Raw genomic sequence first — 20414 nt, forward strand, 5'->3', positions numbered from 1 at the left:
GAGGATACAGTATTTAGCTCTTTTGTAAAAAGTGGTTGAGTAAGCAGAATTTGATTAATTAATTGGCAAGGCAGTGTGGAATGTGAGTAAGTGCCATTGCTGTCTTACATGTGTGCTCTTTAAGCTTCATGATTAAATGGAGCGGTCTGCCCAAACCTTGCCCAACAAGCTTTTTTTATTATTATTTTTCTTTTTTTAATGGGAGTTTAAGTCTTAAGTATGTTTAGAAAGTTAACTTTGCAGGAACTGTTATTCAGTGTGCCAAATCTACAATCTACATAGCTGATGCATTATGTGGCCTCTCAAACTATTCAATTAATTATTGCTGGTGTTACAGCTTTCTAATTCTTGTTGTAATTATATTTGAAAAGGATAGATTTTTTTTTCAAGATCCATAAGTTAATGGAAGAAGAGGTAAATGAGTTCTAGTGTTTGACTTTTTATTGTTTTTTAACTGAAGTTGAAATGGTCTGATGGTTTATATTTGACTTCTCCATTTACAATTCAGGGGAAAAAACACTGCTAGTGTTGTAAAATAAAGTGATAGAAGATTGATTTGCACTAAAAAGTATTTTTCCTCTCCACAGAGTTCCTTTATGCAACTGGACGCTGTGTATGTGCCGTCTGTACAGAGCAGCTGATGATGCTGTGCTCTGGGGTGGTGAAAACTCCACAAGACTTTTCTTGACCCTTAAATACCCCTCATGTTTGGTAGGAGGTGCCTTTTGCTGGATACCAGAGGTAAGCAAATTCCTTTTGTTTTGTACTTTATTTTACTTTGTGTGATATGGAAAAAGGCAAAAACAATTTGCAGAATTGGGGCAAAGTGATTTTTATACTTAGTAGAAAGAAATTAATTGGGAAATTAGATAAGTATAAGCTGTGAAAATGCTACTTAAGGGGGAGAAAACATTTGGTACACCTGTAAAAAGCAGTGATTTTAGATTATCTTGTTTGCTATGTGATGTGATCTTTCTGACAGGTTTTTTTTCCGTGTTATACAATTAAAAACACTGGTTGGCCTAGAAATTGCAATCTTTCCAGTTCTGCACTGTCAGTTTTCTTTTACAGAGCTCAGTATTGCAGTCCACTAAGCTGCTTGAGATACACAAGCCATATTACATTAAAGATATTTAACGATAATCATATTTTTTTAATTGGTATCCCTTTCTTATTTAATTTAATGCCTCTAAAATGAGGAAGGCTCCTAGATTTTCAGTGGAGTAGGAAGCAGACTGTAAGTGACTGTAGAGAATAAGAACAGTTTCACTTCTGATATTGCTCTAGTGTTAATCTGGATGTATAGATCTTTCATATCTCCCCTGTATTTTCATCTTAAGGTAAGGGACTGGGGGGGGGGGGGGAAAGGAGGAGGTGAAAGAGAAGCAAACCCACATTGCTTTTCTGGTAAGTTGGATATGCAACAGCAAACACGCTGTTACCAGATGGATATAGTATTTCTTGAGGTTACAGAAGGGAACTAAAAAAAAAAAAAAAAACACTTGACATTTGACTTTTAAAATGTGAAGTGTTGAAGGTCTTGTACAAATATTAATAAAATACTCGAGTTATGTTTTAAGATAACTTGAGCGTGGAAGTATTTGTTCAGTTGTTCAAAAATCACTTGTGCACCTTGAATTATGATGGCAGGGTGAAAAATGTTTTGTCGGTTAGTTATTAGATTAGAAGTGAGCTGTTAAGAGCATTCACTTGAGTACAGTAGAATCCATTTGATTTAATGATGTGTAAAAGTCAAGGAGCAGTACATATGCTATTCAGCTTGCTGCAATATGTAACAGCACTTTAGTGGTTCTTAAGGCAAATATGTTTAACTTTCAGGATTTTCTCGAATACCTGCTGTCAGCTTTACTTTCCGACAAAAAGAGTCTTCTAAGCATATGGAGCAAATCTTTGAATTTCTAAGTGTAAAATTTACATTTATTTTCCACAGTGCAGCACTTTAACAAGTAATGCTAGAAAAACACATATTCCTTCATAGTTTTAAAATTTAAGACATAGACTAAGCTAAACATCTTACTTTAAGAGATTTCTTACTGTGCCTTCAGGAAAAGCAGTAAGACTTTTGAGTACAATTAAAATACTGCTGATTATATCACTTACTAAGAATGTTTATGAAATAACTCTGATTGCAAAGTCCCTAAGAAAAACAGAATGCAGATTTTTTTATGGGAATTTTTCTGCATTTGAAGTTGTTGTAAGCTTGCTTCAAGAAAATTCTATGCTTCATCAGTCATATATACAGCAGAAGCTATTGTATTTAAAAATAACTTTAAAATTGCATCTTTTTAATGCAAGTTTTCTTGTTCTCCTTTTGTTTACGAGATGTCTCACTACGTATAGTGGCATTTAGGTAAGAATCAGATGACTGTATTACTATATACTGTATTGCAATGAAACCTTTGATTCTATTTGCTTAAAATGCTGAAGAACTTCAAGAGTTTTCAAGAAAAGCAAGTGATAAGCTTCTAAAGCCAGTCAACAGAAAATCTGAGACTCTGTGCATAACAAGGCAGTGCTGTATGTTCTTTTTCCAGCACCAGCGTTTCTAAGTTGGTATGTGACAGTAGCATTATTATTGCAAGTTGGCTCAGCATATATATATGTTTATGGCGCTTTTTGTGCAAGGGAGCCAAGTGTTCAAACCTGGGTCATGTCTGCAGTGCGAACAGCAGACTTTGTGCAGAAAAGCTTTTCACCTGAGGTGTGAGGTGTTTTACTCTTAGGCCAACTGACCCAATAAAGGAAGGGGTTGGTTGGACTTGTCTGTACTTCAGCTTGAAACCTTCTGTGCAAAAATGTAGGTTAAATCACTTGATATTTGATAGTTCTTCATTGTGCTGCCTAAAACTCCTCTCAAGGATGGCAAGATTTGAACCTATTTGGAAAAGAAGTCATGAAGCATATCAGCAGAGAGAGCTACAGGCTTTGCCTCCCAGGCATGCATGGCCAGACCGTGGAACAGTAATGACGACGGTAGGATTTTGCATGCATATCTGGAGTAAACTAATTCAATTAGTATTGTGCTCTGTGCTGCAAACATGACTAGAATTTCATTTAACCCTTCAGTTATGATTCTAGCGTAATCAAGTTTTATTTCTGTAACAGAATCATAGCCAAATGTTAGTATATTAATACTACTTTCCCCAGGCTGTAATAGTGATAATCATATCCAGCTTTCCACATTTTTAGTTCAATACACTGACTCAGTCTGTTATAAAGTTATAAACACAGAGCTACTTGATGTTTGACTGGTGATAATTTAGTAGTGGAAAACATGATGCAAATTGTAGATAACCATTTTGAGAGAGATTAATTTTCTATATTTAAATAAGCATTTAGGAAACATACTGAGCTAACAGCTGGAGTACAGTGTCTATGTCAGGCACTTTGTCTTTTAAAATGCCATAGCCAAATTCTAGAAATATACATGGCTCGTAATATAACATTTTTTTTTAGAAAACATTGTACGTGCATGCACACACACAGATTCTTATTCAGTTCTATTCATGCTGTTAATAGAAAGGCCAGGGAAGGAAAAAGGGAAATAGAACACATGATGCGTGCTACTCATGAACTGACTAAATGTAAGACCACAGTAACAGGAAAGCAAGTAACTGGCTGGCTGCAGACATTGCTGATGTTGGGGAAAAAAATGTATCTTCTGCCCCCTGGCACTTAGGTTCCTGCTTGCTCTGTTACTTATGTATATTTCATTTGGTTTCAGAGATAAAATGAGGAATGTAGGAGGCAAAAAAGTACTTTTCAGTGCTGTTTTCTGTTAAGAGACAAGTACCATTATCTAGGTGACTTGGTCTCTTCTGTTTCATTGGTCAGTCTTGCAATGCAGACTGGTAATGTTATAAATGAAATCTGTATTGAAGTCCATGTTGAAACACTAGGGTGAAACAATTGCCAGAAGGCAGGATTATCATTATCTGTGCTTCTGGTCTGTAAGTTGTCAATTTTGTTAAGCTTCGTAAACGAACGTTTACTAGTTGGGCATAGAGATTTGTGGTGTGCTTCAGGTGCTGAGATTATTAGGAAAAGTGCTTTTTGTTGCGTAGACCACAAAAGTGGCTGTAAATAAGTAGTCTGAAGGAGAATGCAGCTTCCAAGTTTAAAGTAATTGCATTGGCGTAGAAACTGAACTTAACTGTTGTTGTAAAGGTGAAATTCAATATGAGCTATATGGAATGGTTTGCATTTGTATACTGTGTAAGAGCTTGTTCCTTTTGTTGAGTGCTTTGTCTTTCAATTGCTCAACTTTCTTTTCTTTGACAGCATTTACAAATAGGAGCAGGTCCTATCAGATGCATCATAAGTTGATGCAAACTTTCTCCCAGATCCAGCCCTTTCAGTAATGACCTTTGACATCTTGGGGTATGCTTACTCAGTGTTAAAAGGTCACTTTTATTGCAGGTAATATGGGAGTTGTATTTTATTCTTGCAGTGCTGGATGAATAAATAGTAGGTTGATGTGAGGATTCTTGACTTCTAACACACAAACAGAATCGTTGTAAATTAAGAAGAGTTTCCTGCCTTGACCCTCTTGGTTAGAAGACAGATTGGTAACTTGAGTGAATTTTTGGCAGTGTTTAAAATTTACTGCTCCTAGAAAACTTGCAATGATTAGTATTATCCTGTCTGTAATGTTACAGTTAACAAATTCTGTCCTTATTGTTTCATCTGTATTTCTGAGCAAGAGAAGCTAGAAGTTCAGACTGGTGATTCAAGTGGGTGTGTCTTTTTTTGGTGTGGTGGGGTATTAACTTTCAATAAAACTTTTTACTTAAGACAAAACAGGATGTAGTAGAAAACAGATCAGCTAGCACTGATCATTAATTACTAATTAAATGTTATAATTTCTTTTGCTAGTAACTGTGTGATTGAAGTAGAGAGATTTGTTGTACAAGATTTTAAAAAGTAGCCAGGTACCACAGAAATGGACAAATATTGCTAACTAGAATTTGCACCTTAATAAGTAAGTCTACATTTGAAGAGAGGGCTATGCCTTTTGGAGCTCATAGTAGTGGGATTTTTTTTATCCTAAGAAAAAAGTGTGGATTCAAGAAGGCTTTCAGGTGCATAAAGTGGCAGACTTGTCAGTTTAAGTAGAAGCTGTTTTTATTATTACTTGCAGACAATTTCATTACTCACTAAAATCAATTTTCTGTATGATATTTATATGCTGTGTATAATGGTGTTTGTATTTACACAAATAACTTGTGTGCTGCTCTCCTGTATGAAGAAGGAAGAGAACAGAAAATACAGAGACTCCAGTAGTGGTTTGTGGATGACTTAGAACTATTTGTATCAAGATATTGAAGTTTATATATTTATTGACTGTTTATAGAGTTTTAAGAAATTTAACCCATGCATTAAGTGCATACTCTCCAGTATGCAGTCAACTCCAGTGAGAAGAGTATCTTTAGAAGTAACACTTCCTTAATCCTTTAAAATGGCAACTGTGATTTGTGCTTTCATTTTTTTTCTTCTAAAAGATTTATTTTGCATTAATGTAAAATCCTGATGGACAAAATTGAATCTCTGCTAATATTGAAGAAGAATATTTGGTCCTGTTAGATATAAGCTGGAAAAAAATGGTTGCATCCAATAATTGTGTGAAGTGCTACTTCTAAAATTAGCAAATGTGAATTTTTAGGCAGTAATATTATAGGTACAGTGCCTCTTTAAAAAGGAAAGTTAGAAAGAAAGCTTCTGATGGGACCAAAAGTTCTACCTTTTCAGGTTGCATTCCCTGAAAACTATGTAAAACTTCAAGTTGAATATTTGTGTTTACCACATACAGAAGCTAAACAAGAAATAAAATAGAAGTTTCCTTATTTTCTCTCTGAATATCTTGAATTATATGTTTATGGCAGTTAGTGTGTTGTATTAGCTTCTTTTTTTGTGTGTGTGATTTGATTGTCACCATGACTGAAGGAATCTAGTAAATTACATGCTTTTTCTAGTATGGAAGAGTTGTAAAACTATAGCCATTCTTTAGAGGGTAGCTATACATAAGACACAAAACAAATTAGGCACCAATTCATTCTGTATTGCTGTTCTTATGTTCTTAAATACTGGATAAGCTTTTCATTAGTTTTATATTGGTGGTAGCCTTTCTGGTTGGTTGTTGTTGTTGTATTCAATAGATCATTTTTGTTCTAAAACTATTAAATTACTTGTGGTGGTATGGACTAGCACTACTGTCTACAATTATTAGTTCCGTGTGAAGAAAATGTTGCTAGGATGTCCTGACTTTCTTCAAACACTATTTGAGTTAAGAAAACGATTACTGAGGAAATCTCTTCATGGAGAATACATTTTTTTTTTCTATCTTTGTGTTGTAATGCTATTTTCACATTGCTTTAATATTGCCTGTTTAAAGATGAGATTGGAATTAACACTACTAGAAACTGAACATTAGTTTTATTTTAAAAGGTGAGCATCTTAAATGATTTACAGTATAATAGATATCTATCTTGATTATTTTGAAGGAAACATATTGAAAGACGATGACTGCACCTTTAACATATACCTAATTATTGTAGATACCTTGGCTTAAGTTTACTAGGGATTTAAGCCACCAAAGCTTCAGTATGTATTTTTGGAACAATGGAATGTTTTGTACCTGTAGTGTACTTTTATTTATTTTTTTTTTTAGTCTTCATTTGGTTTTATATGATTCCTGACTATCCTTTCTTGCTTAGTTGAGGAATTGCAAATAGTAGAAAAGAATAATGTTTAAGCAGTTTTTTAAACAGAATAATCTTTTTTTTTAATTGCCTGGTGTAATTAACTTTTTTTTTTTTTTTTTTAAATACAAGAGACTAGAGCTAGACTGGGTACCCTTAGGAAATACATTATTTTTCTGGGTGACTTTAAGTTTCTGTTTCTGTTTAGGAGTGAGTTAACCTGAATTTGTTTTTTTTTTTAAAAAAAAAAGCTTAATACTTGCATAACGAATTGCTTTTTTAAGCTGGCTCTTGTTTAAAAGTTCTTTGGCTTATTAAGCATCTAGAAATGCACAAGATACACTGACATTTCAATAGTTTTTACTAAACATTTAGGTCTTGTCTTTCTCCAATATATAACAGGTCTTTTATTGGTGAACCGAGAAGGATGATGGCAGGCAATAACCAGCTTTGTATTCGACGTTGGACTACCAAGAATGTGGCCAGGTGGCTGAAGGAAGAAGGCTTCTGTGAATACGTGGATATTTTGTGCAATAGACACAGGCTAGATGGAATTACGTTACTGACACTTACTGAATATGACTTACGATCCCCTCCTTTAGAAATCAAGGTCCTGGGAGATATCAAAAGGCTAATGTTATCCATACGCAAACTACAAAAACAACATATTGATGTCCTAGAAGAGCTGGGTTACAGCAGTGATAGCCATCTTAGCACGGTGTGCCCTAATGTTGGTTCGCTTCAAGGTACAGATTGGTTTTGTAATGGTGAAGTACCTCGGGACTATGATGGACCAATTACTGACTTGAATGGTGATCAGTATCAATACACAAATGGAAAAAACAAACATTGTATGCGAAGGTTGGACCCAGAGTACTGGAAGACAGTTTTAAGTTGTGTATATGTCTTCATAGTGTTTGGCTTTACATCATTTGTTATGGTTATAGTACATGAACGAGTACCTGACATGCAAACATATCCACCTCTACCAGACATATTTCTAGACAGGTAAGATTTTTTTTTAATAAACCAATAAATTGATGGTTAAAGCATGGGTTGTCTGTTCGTGGTTGTTTAAAAAGCTTCATATGCTCTTGAAGGTACTTCTGCAAAAATAATAATTTTGAATGTATTAGACCCTTCTGTTAAGATTGAAATGTGTTTCAGTTAGAAGTAGAGATTTAGTCTTAGCAGAGGAAAAGTGAGCTGTTGTACCCAGTTTATATTTCTACAACTTTAGCTATTAATAGTAACTAATCCTACAATATAGGGATTAAATTCTTCCATCCTATCATTCTAGGATGTGTGTTTTTGAGAAATCTGCTTAAGAGGTTGAACCTGCAATGTTAATAGCAAGGGGTGGTTGCTTTGCTGATAAGTCCATCCTTCAGTGAGTTTAAGAGCTTTTGTTGAAGGTTTTGCATAATACCTGAGGCTCTCAAAGATTAACTTTTTTTAAAAAATATTGTTCTCATATGCATCCTATAGTCTTTAATCATTGCATAACTAGGAATTAAGTTTTGTGGGATATGCAAGCAAATGTTATTTTCTTCTTTTGAAACCAGTTACTTACTTTTATCTGAGAAAAGTTGAAATAAAGGAAGAAAACAGGCCTTTGAAGAGTCTTACTGATAAAAGCTGAACTTTTGGGGTTGGAACCTAGCTTCATTCATAGATATATTTACTTGTTTGACCTATCCAAAGTAGTTTATTTACTTTGGAAATAAGAAAGGAAGAGCATCTTCCACAGAAATTGCTGTCTGAGTTCCTGGAGGATACTGAACTATTTTGGTTTTCTCCACCATGCCTGAGAGGTTTTGTTAAAGTAAATCTGGATGTATTTCTCTTGATTTCTGTATATAGAAAAAAAAAAGTGGTCAGCTGGCATAGATAAGCAGCTGTGCACCAGGTGTTACCATCAAGTTTTTATGCCTTGATGTAGGAAAACTTTTGATGAAGGAATGTCCTTGTTGTAATTCTGAATTGTCTGTGAGTACCAGCAGCCCACTGATGGCTACCTTTGTGAAGAAGATACACTTTCTTCTGCTTTGAGGTAGCTGGTAAGCCAGGTGCCTGTGAGCAAGAAAGTTGAAAGGTGATAGATAGCACTGATGCTGCTTTTTATGCTGTCTCTGCACTGTGTGCTTGTTGAAGATGGCTTGGGGACACTGAAGCAGGCTTAACAGCGTATTTCTAACCAGAGAGTATCTATGTGCTAAAACATTGTCATGCTTTATGCAATGCCTGCTCATATTTTAGTGTTAAAGAAAATACTCCAGTCTGAAAAGATACACATTCGCAGGGGTGAAATTCTGGTCTTTGACTAGAAATTTAATAGGGGATAAATGATTTGAGGATGTGCAACCACAGAGAACTTAATGCCTGGAGAGTTTAAGAAGACAAGATAAACTGTCTAAGAATTTAGTCTCGTGGTCTCCTTATTCCTGCCAGCAATCTCTGTTTTCATTAATTGTTCTAGTGAGGTCAGTAGGGTTAACTTTTTGAGTAAGTGTGCAAAATCAAATGTGGATGTCACTTGGTAAGAATTTACTGCACCCAGCAGAGTAGAATGCAGAAGGGAAACTGGGAGTTACCCCATTGCTGGACTCTTGTTTTCAGGCACTAACACCGCATTCAGTGGGCGGGAGGATGGATGAGGCTGGAAGGCAGCAGCCCACATAACAATGCCGGAGGATTACTGCAGAGCTAGCATTTGAAGAGTGTTTTGTTACTTCATCGTATCAAGGGGGAACACAGAATTTTGAGGAGCAAACTACTGAAATCTGTCAAACTGTATTTTGATGAAGTTAAAGAGTAGAAACTGCTACTAGTGCTGTATGTGTGCAAGAAGCTGTTAAATATTTTGACAAGAAAGGCTAGAAGATTTCTGTATAGGAATTATCACTGAAATCTATCTTTGAAAGTAATTTTTTTCCTAATACTTTCCTGAGCAGTCCTACTTGATTACCTGTATTTATAGTTTTAAGCTTTTCAGCATTTCATTAATTGTGTTGACATGGCATTCTTGCAAATGCAACGTAGTAGATATGGTACAGGTTAATGTGGCAGGGTGGAGATGATCACTGGGAAAATGGATGTTAAAGGAACACACCTTGGTATGGAATCACGTGTGTGAAGTATTAGAAAGTATTCTAGAGATTTTCTTTGACTTAGTGAAGTCCATGTGTGTGTCTGCTGAAAATACATTATTAGAAAGAGATAAGGTAATTAGAAATGAATATAAATCATGTTTAATCCAGACTTAACAAATTAAAGTCTGTGTTAGCAATTTTTGGTTGTAATTTAAACTGTTTTCAGAGTAATGCAAGTTAGTTCTGGAGTTAGAGCTTACAAATTGATGTGCTTGTAATTTAAATACTGAGACTAGAAAGAACAATTAGGCTTTGGTATTGTGAGTTAACTTTCTTGATTCATCATTGTTTTAGTGTCCCTAGGATACCATGGGCTTTTGCTATGACTGAAGTGTGTGGTGTAATTCTTTGCTATATTTGGCTGTTGGTTCTTCTCCTTCACAAACACAGGTATGGTGTAAGTTCAACTTAACTGGTGCTTTGATTCAGAGAAAGGACGGTTACTAGAATTTATGGCTCTTAAAGACTTGCAATTAGAAAAGATGATAAACTTCTAATATGTCTCATTAAAATAGGTTAGGGGGAGTTTAATTAAGATTGTTGACTTGTGAATGTTATGAAGGAGTGATCTGAATGTACTTTTAATTCTATGTGCCATTTTCTTCAGAACCTACGTATTTCAGGGAGTTGTTTATATTCTTGTACTGTTACAAGTTTGTGTATAAGAAGAAAACGAATGAAATACCACAAGCTGACTGAGCCGACCTAGCAGCTTGCTGCCACTGAAGGGAGAAAGTCTTTTTGTGTGTGCATGTTTTAAATTAGATTTTTACCAATGTATTGAGTTTTATCAGTTCACTAACAGAACAAGTGAGCATCAAAGCTAGTACAAGCGTAGTTGCAGAGGAATGGGGCTATCCTTTTTGGTGGCAATGAGCTTGTTATGTTGTCTCATCCTGTCATGTGGAATCATACTGTTATAGTACCAATTAAAAAAACAAAATGAAACATCCCCCCACCCACAAACTTGCGATGAAGGTTGGGGACCAGTAGTGAAATGACTTCATGGGAGGGGATTGCCTGGACGGGTGAAAAGCTGCTTTTGTCATTTTCTTAATTTAGTAATACAATATATTAGGATTCTTACTGTGAGTTCTGGATTCTTACTGTTAGTTCCTATGTACTTTTCACAGATCTATACTTCTGCGAAGATTGTGCAGCCTCATGGGGACAGTATTCTTACTACGTTGCATTACAATGTTCGTTACCTCACTCTCTGTGCCAGGCCAGCACCTGCAGTGTACTGGAAAGGTAAAAAAACAATGATGCTTTAAAATATTCTCTCTTTAATTTAATCTATGGCTAAGATTGTTGTGACCATAATGTTAGATGTGTGTTTGTAAGAACGGCATGTCCCATCTTCCCCTTTCTCCACCTTCCAAATTCCCATTATGCAGGTATGCATTCTTAGGGATTTTAGAGGCATTTTTCACTTTGGAGAGAAGGTAGTTATTTAGGGAAGGTAGAAGGGGGTATTAAGAGTATTTCACAATACGAAGTGGAGATGATACATCACAGAAATGGGAACCTAAGACAAAACAAGACTTAGTGAGGAAGAGCTGAATGTGGAGTAATTGCATTTTTGTGTTGTTGGGTGCATGGCTTCACTCCTTTGAGGGAGAGGTGTAGAACATAAGATTTCATATTTTTATCTTAACTTTTAATTGCAACATGTTTAATATTGGAAGACTGACAATGATACGTTGGGAGGTAGAATACATTCCAAGAAGCTGGTGGCAGACGCTGTATGTAAATCGCTTGCAACAAAATACTTCCTTTAAATTTCAGAATTCATCAGAGGTGGTTACTAGTATGACTCACTATGCCTCAATAAAATTCAAATGTATGCTAATTTGTATTTTAATAAAAGCCCAAAATGATAAATGATATTAGATATACGTACTGTCAGACTGCTAATGTTCAGTTATCTATGGTATAATATTAAGAAGGTGATTTTTAAAAAAAAAAAAAATTACTGAAGGTTAATGTCACTGTCTTTTTAGTTGTATGGCAATGTTTGGGCAAAACTACAGCGGGCATTTGCAATATGGAGTGGCTTTGGTATGACTCTGACTGGAGTACATACGTGCGGAGATTACATGTTCAGTGGCCATACTGTTGTCCTGACAATGCTCAACTTCTTTGTCACAGAATGTAAGTACAGAGTGTCAATACTTAAATATGCTTAACTATTAAGAGTATGATACTGCTTACCATCGACGAAAGGCATGGGGCGCAGCATTAAAATTAAGAGATGCATTCATATTGCTGTGCTCTTTCTCAGGTTCATGAGTGTTCTCTTCCAGACAGAAAAGGAACAGCACCATGTGGGTTAGTGGAAGGATAAGTAGGGCACATTTGAGAAGTGGGGAAGAGGGGACCCAAGAAACTTGGAAAAGCTTTCTAGGTTGCTACTGGGAAAATATTGGGGAAGGTATCACTTGTGCTTTGCTGTTCCTTACACACTTCATTTCATATCTGCCAATGACCTCTATCAGTCAAGAACTCAGGCTAAGTGTTCCTTTAGTGTAATCTGTACAGCCAAAATATCAAATCTCAAAATGAATGGGAAGATATAACACAGTAATGCTCTTCTGTAATCATGATGTGCAATCTGCATTATATATCAAGCTAAGGTAATTAGTTTGAGTACGGCTGTGATGGAATGACTGCAGTAGCAGAATTATGAATGCTTTATGAACATTCTTTTCCCCTTTAATACTAAATAAGGCATGATTTTCATTAATGGAAGTGTGTTGGACAAGGAATTTGGCTTTGCATGTCCCTAAATCATTTTAGGATGCTCTGTTGATCTAGAAATGAATAACAGCAGCTGTATTTGTAAATTAAGCGATGAAGTAATTGACATTTACAGCTTGTGCTTGCTGTCGCTGAATTTATTGAACCAGTTATGTATCAACAGGCTTTCAAGATGAAGGCAGTAATTTAATCATATTTGTGGATTAAAAACCTGTCTGTAAACTTCCATTGTCTAGGAATGGATTTGGTAATAACTCAGGTTTTTCAGACAGTCTGAAGACAGACTTTCTCTTTTTTTCTCTTAGATACTCCAAGGAGCTGGAACTTCTTGCATACTTTGTCCTGGGTCCTGAATCTCTTTGGAATCTTCTTCATTTTGGCCGCACATGAACATTATTCTATAGATGTCTTCATTGCCTTTTACATCACTACAAGACTCTTCTTATATTATCATACATTGGCTAATACTAGAGCATATCAACAGAGTCGGAGAGCAAGGATCTGGTTTCCTATGTTTTCATTTTTTGAATGCAATGTTAATGGTACTGTTCCCAATGAGTATTGCTGGCCCTTTTCAAAACCTACAATAATGAAAAGATTGATTGGCTGAGGAATGTATGGGTTAATTCAGATGCTTGTAAAGCATTATGACCAAGACCCTGCAAGGCTAGCTGGGGGGATATAAAATAACATTTTTCACTCCGTGGTCTCCTCCTCGTCGTCTCGTTTCTTACGATTCTTGGTCATAGAACAGGCTATCCCATACTTCACAGGGATGTGTTTTGTTTTGTTTTTGCTTAAATAGAAAGCAAGACAGAGATGGGTAAAGGCAATCACTGAATCATGAATATGAACCAGAAGACTGTTACCCTTTATAAGGTTCTATGTGGATGTTTAACCTCAAATATGTGCTTGTAGTGAATATAACCTTTCTTTTATAGGTCCAAATACTTTCCGTTATCTGACATGTCAGCCTTTACACATACTGACTTAAAAATTAGTACTTTACATTGACTTTCTTTTAAAAGTCATAATTTAGTTTTTAAGATGAACTCTCTGTGCACCTAAGGATTGAGGAGTATTGTGTCATAATGAGGAATGCAGATGTTCCGTGCTGAAAGGATCTCTCACTCGTTAAGTAACAAGTCTTAAAGTATAATTGACAATGTAAACAGTCTGTCTACAGGATGCCAAAAATGAAAGTCTGCCTTGTGGGTATGTAGTGATGACGTGTTGTTGTGTGGCTTTTTAATGAGAGCTTATTTAGTCAAATCTATCAGTTGTCTATGCAGTTGTTCTAGCTCTCGCAAGTTTTCCCTTTCGTGTTTCAATAAATGAGTTAGAAATAAATGCTACGTCCACTGAAAGTAAAGTTAACTTAGCTTTAGTGCTTTTAAAGCCACAAAATAACTTTTCTGTGTGGTTTTAATTGCTTTATATCCAGACCTATGCATGCTTTTTATGAGCATCTGTTTAACAGAGGAAAAATATAATAGTTATCTTCACGTATTTTACTGTCCCGTAAATTAATGGGGAAAATGCATGTAGTAAATCTTTCAGGAAAAGTGTAATAGTGCATTTTGGAGATAGTGCTCATATTGATCTTTCTATTTTAAGGTATGTTTTATCACTCTGGTGTCAACAGTATGGTGAATATCTCTGGATATATATACACAGTATATTTGGATATATATATACAGTTTTGTTCTTCTAACAAGTATGAAGAAAGACTAGTTCTTAATTTCAGTTCTTTCTTTACTACACTGAAAGATAAAAGTACCATTAGCAGTTTAGTTCTAGTTATAAAAATCACTCTGAGCGTGTAATATGTAAGCAGGGGGTCACACGGCTGGTGATTTCTTATGCAGTGGTTTATAAGAAGACTGCTACCATTGGTGGGAGAGATTTGAAATTAGGCTTGTGCCGAGATTTAGCCTGATAGGTGTAAGTTGCAACTTGCAAAAAGCATGTAGCCCTTTTAATTAAATTACTGCCATTTCAGAATAGGTGGTATTTGTAGAAGATAGTGTGAAAGGTAGTGTAAGTCAGCCTTGGGAAGTTGCGTGAAACTTTTTGAGCTTGGTACAGACTCGCTTATGACCATAATGTACATATATTTGCATGGAAAAGAATCCCTTTGGTGGAATCTTGCCAGACAATTTTGTATTTGGAAGTTTGTAACCTACTGTGGTCTACTTCTCTAAGTTTCTTTTATAAATCTGATTTGTACTAGAAATAATTACTAACTTGACAGTCTTCCTCTCGTCATAATATATTACTTTTGTAACTTAACTTAGCTCCTATTTCACAGAGGAATTGTACATCTTAGAGTATCTGTACCAAGTGCATTGAGCACACGTTGTTCTGTTCTACAGACTTTTGTATTTGTAACATTCCAGTTTTTAGCAAAATTGCAAGTATAATACTGTGTTGTTCAATCCACTGTAGCCTAATGGTTTCTGCAATCCAAATTGGGGGAGTATGCTTATATTTAACAAAAAAGAGAATATATTGTGAAAGACTTACTCATTTGCTGTCCTTGCCTTTCTGATTTAGGAAAGGCAGTTTGAACATTCCTCCTGAAACTTGATATAAGAATTTTATTTACTAATTTAATTTGCCTTTGTAATGCATGCACAGTTATGAATGCTGTTTTATACTCTTAAGAAGCCATCTGTTTTCATGATGTGCAGGGTTGTATTCTGAGTTATAACATAGGGAAAGGTATGCAATTAAACTTGCAAAGCTGTTGTTTCTGTAAAGAACCATGTCAGTGCTAACTGGCACACCTGTGTCTTCATTGAAAAATAATTTTGAAACTTAGTCACTCAGCACAGATTTAAAGTATAGCTCAGTGTAATGATGTTTACATGAAGTAAAGGTATCATTTCAATACTAGGATTTTTTTTATTGAGTTTAAATACTTTGAAACATAAGACTTCTGAATTTATTTTCTCAAATTCTGTTAAGTAAATCAGTGTATGAAGTCAGCATTACTTATCAGTGTTTTTTTAAAAGAAATGTTTTCTTTTTGTGCTGATTTCCTTGATGCTATATATCTGTGTCCAAGATGCATGGTATAGAGAGGTTCATTTTGGGAGAACTGGATTGGGTTAAAATACTGTCAGGCTATAACTGTCTTCTGTTCTGGAAGTTAATTTTTTCTTTCTATAAACACACAGGTGGAAGACTTGAAATTGTTAGAAAACAGAATATTTGATTTCACTTGCAAAATAGCACAGGTTAGTCCTTAGAGTTGGTAGAATAAATTTTATTGTTAATTAAATAGAAATGAGCTACAAGCAACTGACAGGCTTACAATTCTGTGCCTCCTTTTTACAGAGTAAAAGCTTTAAAAGGGTTTTTACTGTTTCTCTGCTGCTGACAAGCCTTTTCAAATGAAGGCAGCAGAACAGTTGGTGGACCTCGGAGATAATGCTAAATGTTTGGGCTTGATCCCTCTCCCTTGTGCTCATGCACCAGTCCTTTGGCCTTCCTTGTTGCATCTTTCTCACACATATCTTGTGTGGTCTGGGAGAGTGCACGCATCTGAATTCAGGGTAATGAATGAATCATGTTAGTTCTTTACCCAGGGAGTGCAAGTGACTAAGAAGAACACGAGCAGGTACTATCAGGTGCACAGATTAATCAAATAGAAAGTCTGTCTAACTTTGAATAACTCTGGATGTACAGAAGAGGCAGAAGGCGTGCTTTATATGCTTTTTTTTTTTCTTGGTAATTTGGCAAATCCGATAATACTTAAGACTTTGGAATAGTCCTAAGCTCTTCCTTAGTGCTATCAATTTGGGTTATATTTGGGGTGGATGTGTGGACGTACGTACATGTATGCACACACTTAGGTGATAGGGAGGTGATAGACTTAAGGATCTTGCAAGTATACTGCTTGTGATGAAGCAAACTATATGCTTAACTCTAAGCAAACGACTAATTACTAACTTCAGTGAGCGTTACTTGTTAAGTTTAAGCCTCTTTTTGGATTAGGGCAAGTGCATACTCTGCATATACCATGGTATACTGATGCTGTTATGGGAATAGATAATGTCATTTTCTTCTCAGTTTATCCTGACTTTTCATCTGTTGTAGAAGAAAAAATGTTCCAATAGAATTTTTAATACTGCTTAAATGGGTTCTGAACCAAAAAAAACCCCAAACCAATGCTTTTTAAAAAATGCATCAAAGTGTGGCAAAAGCCTTGACAGTTAGCTGTTTTAAGAAGAAGAAGAAATCAGTGAAATTGACTGGGGGGGGGAAGCTATTTCAGATGCAAACATTAAATGAAATGTTATTTAGCAGTATTAAAGTCCCTTAGCAAAGATAAAACTAAAGGTTCCTATACTTATTTTCCCCCCTTCTACATGGCTAGCTATATGTGGTATCTTTTTTTTAATGCCAGAAAGAATATCTGTGGAAAAGAGGGAAGGATGGAACTCCTGAGATAAATACAAGTCTCTTGCAACAGTTAATATCTCCTTTTTAGCAGCGCTTGCATGCTTCAGTGTTGTGCTTGTTTGTTTCTATTTCGCTCCTTTTTTAAGTCTGCTGAGGTTTGCAAGCACCAAAACTATTGTGGAGCTGAATCTTAATCACTAAATATCTATTTGAAGAAATACAAGATGTCTTGAACAAATAAATGTGGATTTTGTGGATTTGGAGTGTCACAGTGGAAAAGTAATCAATAATGACTATAACAAATAGTATTTTATTCTGTCTATGTAACTGCCACTGCAGAGATGGGAGAGTGTGCTGGAATCAGTGGAGGATGTTGACTTTTGTGGTTGTTTTGAATAATCTAGCATTATTTATTAGAAGGTTGACCTGTGACTATGGAACTGTCATAATCTTAAAGGGAGTGTGACAGAAGTCCTAGTAGTGAGCCAGTGCACATTCTAAATTATGTTTTGCTAGTAAGACTTTTTGAATCGGGAATTAATTGGTAGATCACTGCTCATCCATATAGATTACTACTTCTGATGCATGTTTCATGTTGTCACTATCCTAATTGAAACAGGATTTCTGGAAAAAAAGTCCTTTGGAGTGAACCCGCAGGTGACTTGCTCATTGTTTTAAGAAAACCATCCCGAAAAACCTTACAACCCTTCAAACACTCTAGTATTGTGAACAGTGAACTTTTCATATAGCAGTTTCTGCAGTACTTACCATTTGTATCTTAAAGTTGCAGTGAATATAACATGCATAATTTAGAGAGATGCACATTTTCAAATCCAGTTTGTAATAGATGTGTAAGAACTTAAAATGTTCAATGTGGAGCACAGTAACCGGACCTGTTAGCCAAGTGACTACATAGTTAAAGACTTACTGTAACTTAGTTTTGATGTCTCTTTCTATTCAATTTTCTTAAATGAGAAATTAGTCAAATGTAAGAAATCACAGACTGCATTGTACACAGTATATAACATAATAGGGATGTAGAAACATGACTTTTTACACTAAACAGTTACTTCAATTTTGTTCCCACAGAGAAAATAGTATTATGTAATGGCTGGAAGGTAAGCCAGTGAAGTTTAAAGCAAGTACTGTAAATAAGTAAATATTGTTTTGATTCTAAACTCAGATTGAATTAATATATTGTTTTATATCTTTGTTGTATTAAAACATATTTAAAAGTACTAAAATAAAATATTTGAAAGATGGCAAATGTTTGATTTTTATTTTACATATAAAAACATGATTGTTATCTTTATGTTGATACTGTGACCTTGAAAGTATCCCTGAGTAATCTAGTTTTGAGTTGCTTTTTCCCTGGGTTGCTTTTTCTCTGTTTTACCACTGTGAAAATGCATATTGTCTAGTGCATGTAGTAGTGTTCCTGACTCTTTTGCTAACTGTAAATTGCTTTGGCAAATCGTTTAACTTCTTAATAGCAAAAATGGTTAGAAAATGTATTCCATTGTGGAGGAGCTCAGTAAAGTATGACAAGATGGCTTTCAAAGACTATCTTTAGCTGAAGTAACTTTCCTGTCTCTAGGTGCAGTGGTGAACAGTTGTAATAAATCAGCAGTCAGTACAAAAACTGATTAAAAAAATAAAAATAACCAAGTTAACGTCTGATACTTTTGCACTTCTACAGATACTCTGCCGCAAAAGCAATAATGTTCTGTGTACCAGTTGCTGACTACTTATCCGTGGCCTTTGCTCTAATATTTTGGGAACCAGGAGGCTGTGTGCTAGGCAACTCAAAGCAATTATGTGCTTGGCATGTTGTAAATGCAGGGAGGGAAAACTTCCAGAAAAAATAACTGCCTGTTTCCCAGAATATGTTACAATACTGCTAGGGACTTGAACTTTGAGTAAACTCCCCTTCCGAAATAGCTGCATTTCCTATGTTATTACTGTGACAAACAGAAGAGATAGATAATTGCTCTTATCTGTAATAGGAAGAAAGAAAACACAATCTGTGCAAATATTGGGCTTGAGATTGGTGTTAAAATGCAGGTGAAGCCTTCTTATTGGTAGCCTGTGCTTTTATTAGATTGTATTTGAGGATAATCAACTTTGGATTGCCTTTCTCAAATCATTGTTTTTGAAATTCTTGTAGGGAAAACTGATACAGAACAGAAATGATTCTCCTGATCAGTGGGTTACACTAAAATATTTCTAATGTCTGCAAACTATTTAATTATATCACTGTATCCTAGCTCTTTTTCCAGTGAAGTTTTTAATTCTAAAGCAGCAGTTTATCCTTAGCTATTACATGTATAGCTGCGAGACTTATTGCTCTTCAACATCCAAATTATATATTGGATTATTGATCCTGGACTTCTATAGCACTGTCAAAGTCACAAAGACTGAGCATATTTTCACAACCAACTTTTTACTGAAATTGATTTCTTAGGTATGAGAATAATATTGGTCTGATGAGCTCTTGCCCCGGAATGGAAAGAATGAATGCTAGCAAAAGCTAGTTGGTGCATACTATGTGAATTCTTTATAAGAATGTGCATACACTTCAGATTATTTCTGGAGAACTTTTTTTTTTTGGGGGGGGGGAGAGGTGGGGGGGAGGTTGCAGTAGTTAAACATTCACAGCTGTGGTCTTAAGTTTTCAGCTAGCTATGTGATCCACTACAAGTAGCAGTGAAATTACTGGTTCTTTCTAGATTGCTAAACACAGTGACAAAATGATAAAATTATTATTCACTGGTTTAGTCATTTAACTCGCATAAATATTCACTAGCCAAATAGGTAATTGTTTCTGTAATAGAGTTATTAGTTTTGCAAATGGACTGTTCAGAATCTATGGGGAAATTTTTTTTTTCAAGCTTTAATCTCAAGTATACCACAGCAAACAAGCCCTTTTGAAAGGGGACTGGGAATATTTCTTTTCGAATAAACATCATTCAATTTAAATACAAAAAGCAGTTAACTTTTTTCTTACTCTGCTATATTAACTCCTCAAAACTGGATTTCTATCTTTTGATCACCGATAGATTCCCAAACACCATAATTCTAGGCAATAGCCCTAGGAAGAGAAAAGAATAGAGGGGAAGAAGAAACAGCATCAAGTTTGATATTCTTACTGTAGCACTGAGAAGGGCCTTTATTAAAGTCAAGAAAAACAATTTAGTTTACAAATACTGTGAAGATATTAGGAGAGCAGAAAATGAAGCTCAGGGCTATCAAAATGTGTCCTGAAAGTGACCACAGGCTAAGACATCTCTGGTGTACAAATGGAAGCCTGAAACGGAGCTGGTAAAACTTGTAAAATGCAGTGTTGCTGATTTCTGTAACTTCATCCCCAGTC

At 35.4% G+C, this 20414-nt stretch overlaps 1 protein-coding gene across 2 annotated transcripts in view; it reads left to right on the forward strand.

Moving 5' to 3' along the window:
• SAMD8 (sterile alpha motif domain containing 8) overlaps positions 1-18308 on the forward strand; it is a 41457-nt gene extending 23149 nt beyond the window's left edge. The window contains exons 2-7 of one of the 2 annotated variants that reach the window (XM_085312283.1): positions 588-741; positions 7122-7727; positions 10166-10261; positions 11005-11122; positions 11875-12025; positions 12937-18308. In XM_085312283.1, the coding sequence (XP_085168409.1) occupies positions 7147-7727; positions 10166-10261; positions 11005-11122; positions 11875-12025; positions 12937-13241 (1251 nt within the window). In that variant the 5' untranslated portion in view covers positions 588-741; positions 7122-7146 and the 3' untranslated portion in view covers positions 13242-18308. Of the gene's footprint in view, positions 1-587; positions 742-2978; positions 2995-7121; positions 7728-10165; positions 10262-11004; positions 11123-11874; positions 12026-12936 lie in introns of those variants that run through there. The other variant, XM_085312284.1, reaches the window with a different exon arrangement.
• Positions 18309-20414: the final 2106 nt, after the last annotated feature.

This window comes from Rhea americana, unplaced genomic scaffold (assembly GCF_003343005.1).
Source record: "Rhea americana isolate MKP2758 unplaced genomic scaffold, rheAme1 scaffold_36, whole genome shotgun sequence".
Classification (NCBI taxonomy): Eukaryota; Metazoa; Chordata; class Aves; order Rheiformes; family Rheidae; genus Rhea; species Rhea americana.